This window comes from Pyrus communis, chromosome 5 (assembly GCF_041283825.1).
Source record: "Pyrus communis isolate YQ-2024b chromosome 5, ASM4128382v1, whole genome shotgun sequence".
NCBI lineage: Eukaryota > Viridiplantae > Streptophyta > Magnoliopsida > Rosales > Rosaceae > Pyrus > Pyrus communis.
In genome coordinates, this window is record NC_142569.1 from 30,875,001 (window position 1) to 30,882,008 (window position 7,008).

Here is a 7,008-nt window from a genome sequence, read left to right on the forward strand (position 1 = left end):
TATCCATGCTATTTCTTCCAGTACAATTTCATGATCATAGACATTGACAAAGGTATGATCAAACTCGATTGTTCAACTTGTCTAAAATCATCTGCTATTCTGACTGCATAGACCACCTTAGTCTGGGAGGGGGACTAGGAGGGGTTTAGACCCGATCCAAGCAGCAGGAATGGCAGGTGTCGCTAAATGAATATCATGTTTTCTAGAAGTCAATACACATCCTTTTAGATTTATATAGGCCCCTTGCAATTCCACTTGGTAAAGAAATACTCAAAATATAATTAACAAAGTCAACAGTGGATAATAAAATTTGATGCATGGTTTGGAGAGACAAATTTCACTAGTGTATTTTTCTTCAAATGATCACCTAGATTAGCAAATGACATATTCGACGTAAACATGAAGGGTGGGGAAGAGATGGTCAAAATTCCTAACAGCTAATGTGTATATTCGTACTGGAAAGGAGAAAATATGACGGGTAGCATTACAGTGAACATTGGTGAATGTCCTGGTGCTTTTGCAAACTCTTGAGCATGGTCACTTCTGTAAATGGTGAACCGGATATAACTCACTGCAGGGATCCGAATTTACAGATATTGATCTCAGCAATCAATCTATCATCTTCAAACAATGTGTTTTCCACATCCAGTTGAGGCATTCTTCTGCAGTCCCTGAAGGGCGACCAAGCTGCCATGCAAGTATCTTTTGTTGCTGCCAAGTAAGGGATACATTAGCGTTTGAAGTTCCATATCAACTTTTTTCGGTGCTGGAATCAGAATTATATTGCTTACCCATTCTCGCACAAGTGGTCCTCCAGTTTTGAGCTGCAAAACATTCATGATCTCCTTCCCATTCAGTAGTGGTTTTACATCCCAGACTTTAGCAAGACCTATTGCACCAGAATAAACATCAGAAATGGCATCTGAGCTGTTTCCCAAGGATTAAGCAAATCTTAAAGGCAATCTACTTGGGACTAAACAAACTGGTTAGGCATTGAATCCCAGGAAAAGATCTACACTAGATCCTACAAAATATCATAAACACACACACATAGTCAAGCACATTTATATACCATATTTGAGGCCACCTGAGATTGCCATTTAAGTTTCCCCAGTGATTTTGGGACATTTTTACGGGAAATATAGAACGAGTGGAATTATACTATATAAGAGAAGAATAGAGATTATTAAAGTTCATCCTGTTGAATTTACTCTCCCAATGACAGCACATTCTGGCATAGAAAGAATGGAGATAATGTTTAACAGTTAATGACACCGACAGATCTCTACTCACGAAGCGTTGTTTTCAAATTGAAACCCTTAGCGACAGCAGAAGTCTGGACCAATAAAATCAGGTAACCTGAGTAAACTAAAGTAGATTGGAAAGTTGGCAGCGTCCAAATTAATTTCAAAACTAATAAACATAATCATATGAAAAATAAATGTTTGTTAAAAGAGCCTTTCGATACCTAGTTTAAGTATGGCATCTTCAGCTGCTTTAAATAAGCCTCTTCGTCTTTCCAGTTCAAAGTTCTTACTTAGAAGATCTTTGGTACAATCGATGTTGGGGGGATATAACAATGTAGACATTAGCAAGGCAACTCTCCAAAAATCTTTAATTTCTCGTAGAAGAAATCCTGGATGGTTGACAATGCAAAACGAACAATAAGAACATTAAATGACAAAAGAATCAAGCAGAGTACATGTTAGTCCATAATCAAAGCAAGAAGTGCTACATAAAAGAAATACACAGATGGTTGGGCTATAATTAAAAAGCTTCAAATTGACTTTTATAATCATAAGGTTCAAGACACACAAATCTATATCCTGTAGGATTTCCCAAAGAATTAATCAAATTATGGAAATTGCAGTGACCACATATGCAATCCCTCTATTAAGCACATACCAGCTTTCAGAGAAATTGTTGTCAAAAAGCACAAGGGAGAACAACATCTGCAGTTACAAAACAAATTCTGAAAGTACAACAAAACAAACAAATTTTGAATCTTTTGGGATTAGCCCAAGTGGTGAGGGAGGGTAACAGGTTCAGGGGTTCGATCCCCTGTGAGTTGAAAACCCACAAATAGCACAAAACAAAAGACAGTTATGACTGTCAATAAACCTAGAGAGATTATATTCACACACCCCAAAACTCAATGCAGATTGATGAAAGATATATCACAATGCATAATAAGGATTCAAAAATGACCTTAACTGTGCAGTTTATTTTTCTAACAAAACACAGCAAGGACACAGAAACCTCATACCTGTTAATAGCCAGGGTTTTGAAGTAAGAGGTGCATCAACAGATTCTCTTGCCCAATTAACATCAGAAACGAGTGCATCCTCATTTGATGCAAAATAAGGAATCAAAAACAAAAACTTTTCCATGGCAAAGTGTACATTAACAACCTGTAACAATGAAAATCGGCAAACATATTTATATAAACGTGCAGATCACGAAGTCTTGATATAATTACCAGCTTAGTGTTTCCACATAATGTGTAAAAAGGGGGAGAGAAGTGGACTCAAACACACTGTTTCAGCATCACTGGCTTTTCGCTTAAGGGAGTCCCGGAAAATGTAGTTCACCATGGAATCTGAAATTTGAGAACAGATATTTAGAATCAGAATTCAAGGTTGACGAACAAGTGAAGTGGACTTGATGCGGTATTACAAGTATATACATGTTCCAAGAATAGTCATGCTAACTTTCAGACATATTTATCCCATGATGATTCAAACTTAAATTTTTCTTCTGCAAACACTAATTATAATTAACCCTTAACTTTTTGTTACAAACAGCTAATCATTAACCCTAAAACTTGACATCAGTAAGATTATACATATATACAGGCCAACATAAATGCGCCAAATGGAGAAGTCAAATTTAAAATGAAGCGATTCCGTTCACCAGTTTGGTCCAGTTTTTCACCAAAATGCAAAAATAAAAATCACACCAAGCTATCCCGTCCAGTTTGATCAATTTTTGGGTCTAAAACGCTCAGCCCTAGTTGCCTCTATTGGTAATATCTCCAATAACATTCCTGATTGCACATTTTGCTACAAACTAGCATGCCGTCTTTGCACAAAGTTGCACAACTGCAATGCAAAAGGCTCAATGCTAGTATGCTTACAATCTCATACACAAAACATGGATAATTATCTCAGGAAACATCAAACACATGATATACCAAACCAAAGGAACCATACCTTTTTTCCTCTGTTATCTTTATACATGGTCTTCCTAAGTGGAAGGAACATAGCAGCATACAAAGAAAGCCTTCTTTGTTTATCCTAAATTCACAAGTCAGACGAGACGGTATTAAAAACAATACGCAAGAAAATAAAATACACAAGCAGAATTTAAATTAACACACTGACCACTGCAAGGTATATAGGAGAAAAGCAAGAATATTGTTGAATTTTAGGTCCTTATCACTCACAGTAAAGTTAGACAGGCCAATTAATTGAATGAGGTTCCACGTTGCCACCAAGTAAGAAACACAAAGCCTACATTGGGTGAAATAAATAATGAATTACCATTGAAAGATTTATTTGTCATTCAACCTACCCACCCATGCATGATGTTATAGAAATAACCACGCTTGGAAACTATCTTTTTCCTTGAGCAACCATACCTGTCCCATCCTTCCGATACTTCAGGCTCATGCTTCATATGAAGACTGAAAACGACCCAAAATAACTTCAAATCACTAATATAGGCCATAGCTTGGACAGGTTGATTCCCAGAGATCATTACGTCAATCTGAAAAAGGAGAAACAAGGGAAAAATGAGGAGATAATTCCCCTGTACCTTTGGGACCCAGGATGAGTTTTTCCAGTAAAAGAGCTAGAACAGTGTTATCATAAATCAAATTATAATCAAACAATCACCACTTGAGGCATGTAAAAACAGGAATTTACTTCAGTGCCAATGCGCTCTCTGGTAATTTTAACTGAAAGAGCAGCTTTCACTTCATCGCAGGCAGCAGCTTCCTTTAGTTCTTCATCTAATATGAATCCAAACCTTGCAACTGAGCTCAAGACCAGATATTTCAATTTTTTGGAGATGTTTCCAAGTAATCAGTTCTGTGAAAGAGAATCTTGGTTTACTCGGAAAAGTTCACGCAGGATGTTGTTGCTAGCAAACATGATCAGCTAAGAAGCCACGCCAATATGAACTTCAAAAAGGCAGAATAGGGTAAATAGATACTTAAGACTACTAGAAGATGCATGAGAATCTCAATGTGCAAGTATATATGACAACATATCCTCTGCCTAGTATGCAGCAGTTAACAGAAATCTTCGATGAGAGACTAGTAAAATTTAAGATCATCAATGTTGCAGGATATATAACAACTATTATTACTAAAACATTCTAATGTTACAAATAGAGTAGGCAAAATGCAATAATACCACCCTATGAATGTAGAGGAGCTTTTAGAATTCAGTTTTATACCATAATGTTAATATAGGCAGAAGAGAAAGTCAAACCAATTGGGTAAGACGAGAAAAAGTAGCATATAAGGCTCTATTATGACTAGTGAACACCAACAAATACCAAAGTTCAAACAAGGTTAGCACAAAACAAATCTGAAAAATCAGCCATGGAGAGCTGAATGTGCAGAAAATTTAGAAAAAGATAAAGAAACAAGTACCGAAACAGATAGCTCCAAGAACTCGTAGCAGATCATCCATAAATGTGGCCTTTGGTGGTAGAGGAGTCACTATTACACCAGATGTAAGATCTTCAATTCCTGGAAAATACAAATGAACATCAAAATAACTTCGATTCTAGGTAATAGGACAAAACAGTAGAGAACGCGCCATATGCAGAAAACAAACCTCTTTTGGTATAATCTTCAATTGAGCTTGTATTTAAATTGTAGAATAAGCTGTCCAACAAAAGGAAATCCCATTAAGAACCAATGTTTTAAAAGGCAAAGCCAATGCGTTCCATGGATAGCCTCACCCAGGCCATCGCCTCAGGTGCCCTGGGCAAAGGAGTTTCTTGATAGCCCCACCCAAAAACCGCCTAGGCTAGTCTCAATACTAGTTTTTTAAAACATTAACAGAAGTCTACCAATCAAATATACAAAAAATTGTAGCAAGAGAAGTAGAGTTATTAGTTACAAATAGATGCTAACAGAGCAGTATAGTTCTCATTTAACCATCCTATTTCAGTTCCAGAAGATTCTTAGGGAGAATTCACCTGTTAATAGTTAAATCCCTCCTATATGCATCCTCTTCGGGTGTCCCATACTTATGCTGTAAAAACAAAGTGCATTATAAATTATAAATTTAACAAGACTAGGCTAGACTAGACTTCAAAGTTGATTCAGCAAGTTTCACTAACTGTTTGTCCAGCTAATAAGGGAAAAACTAACAAGATAAAGTTATTCCTAAAATGAAAGGAATACAAAGAGACCAACAAACACTAATCAATGCAAAAGTATTTACCACAGTAGGAATGCGGCTATTCTCACAATACTCTTCACACCTTAAGTTGACAAAATCAATCCACCAATCACATATGTGCATCCTCGCGGTTTCCAAATGTTTGGATTGATCAGGATTGCTACACCAAAACATTAACGATTTTTACATCAAATTATGAAAAGAAAAAAAAAACACTGAAATGGAGTCTACCGAGATAAGAAATGGCAAAGCCAGAGCCATATACCATGGAATTACAGCGATTCCCTGAGCCTCTTCCCCGACGTGCAACAAATAGTCTTGAACCTTGTCTACAAATTCACTCCCCAACATGTTGTCCAAGGAAATATCAATGTCATAGCACTCCTTTCCCAGAAGCTGCAGAAACCCCAATTCCCAAACACGATTTTCAAACCCAAAATCTATTTACACACACACACACACACATACATACATACATATATACATACATACATATATATATATATATATATATATATATACTGACGGGATTTCATGAATAGGCACGCACGCACCTTATCGCGGACCCATCCGCCGGCAACGCGAAGCTGATTCTGTAGGCCGAAACGGCGGAGCGTCCCGAGTAGCCGGTCAAATATTTTCTGCTCTGTTTCATTGAGTTGGACGTTGTCCCTGACTTGTACGGGCGGGCGAGACGGCACCGCCATGATTGCTCTGCAAGGGTAAAACCCGAACCCTAAGGTTAGGGTTTTGGTGGGAAGATTACGGGTGTGGAAGGTTCGACGGAGCGCGGGAAGAAAGATAGGGTGGCAGCAGGTGAAAGCGGTTTTGAAAGCTAGTCTCATGCTTTGGAGTATGGAGCTTAATTTAAAGGGTAGGAAGCGGGTGGGCTAATTTCATTGTTTGGAGTTCGATTGCGATGTGGGCAATTGTCTGTGCCAAACCTGTAGTCTGATCAGGTGGCATCTGTCCCTTGAATCAACCGTCACTTTTGGTCCTCACAAGCGCTAAATATAAGTTGTCAAATATTTTAAGTTTTTAAATCTAAACTAATATTATTTTGTAGTTAATATACATTTGATCTTCAAAAATCTTCAAAATGAGGACCTTAACTCATTGTAGGTATCCTGTTTACTAGTATAATTAGTTGACATCTAGTGGTTTGCTTTGGTTGGGATATGAATGGGACGAAGGAATTAGTTTGGAGCTCAGAGTTTACAATCTCGCATAGGGATAGGGGTGGGCATAAAAACCGTGGAATCACAAAACTGAATCGAACCGCGACAAAATAAACCATAAAAAATCGTGTTGATCAAAATAAGTCAATTTTCATTTTTTTTTTTTTATTTTTGGGTTGAAGAAACATTCCATTAATGTAAGGAAAATTACAACTTGTGAAAAATGGGCTTAGGTCCAAACAAAACACAAAACCTTACATAAAACAAAGTAGGACATAAAAGATAAAACAGCCCCAAGCAAAGTAGAGCACCAACCCAAAACACAAAGGGAGGCCCATACATCATTAGGCCCGTAGGTAGCAAAAGCAGAAAAGCAACAAAAACCCTAATCTTTAGCATCCAAAAGACCG

General features: G+C 37.4%; 1 protein-coding gene across 2 annotated transcripts in view; it reads right to left on the minus strand.

Moving 5' to 3' along the window:
* The window catches only part of LOC137724325 (CCA tRNA nucleotidyltransferase, mitochondrial), a 23,168-nt gene extending 16,783 nt beyond the window's left edge, over positions 1–6,385 (minus strand). The window contains exons 1-14 of one of the 2 annotated variants that reach the window (XM_088694906.1): positions 5,975–6,385; positions 5,686–5,816; positions 5,463–5,580; positions 5,215–5,270; positions 4,848–4,897; positions 4,661–4,759; positions 3,927–4,036; positions 3,641–3,768; positions 3,446–3,512; positions 3,194–3,296; positions 2,538–2,599; positions 2,267–2,411; positions 1,469–1,636; positions 792–889 (exon numbers count right to left, since the gene is read on the minus strand). In XM_088694906.1, coding sequence (XP_088551032.1) covers positions 792–889; positions 1,469–1,636; positions 2,267–2,411; positions 2,538–2,599; positions 3,194–3,296; positions 3,446–3,512; positions 3,641–3,768; positions 3,927–4,036; positions 4,661–4,759; positions 4,848–4,897; positions 5,215–5,270; positions 5,463–5,580; positions 5,686–5,816; positions 5,975–6,265 — 1,626 coding nt within the window. In that variant the 5' untranslated portion in view covers positions 6,266–6,385. Of the gene's footprint in view, positions 1–791; positions 890–1,468; positions 1,637–2,266; positions 2,600–3,193; positions 3,297–3,445; positions 3,513–3,640; positions 3,769–3,926; positions 4,037–4,660; positions 4,760–4,847; positions 4,898–5,214; positions 5,271–5,462; positions 5,581–5,685; positions 5,817–5,974 lie in introns of those variants that run through there. The other variant, XM_088694905.1, reaches the window with a different exon arrangement.
* Between the last annotated feature and the right edge of the window lie 623 nt (positions 6,386–7,008).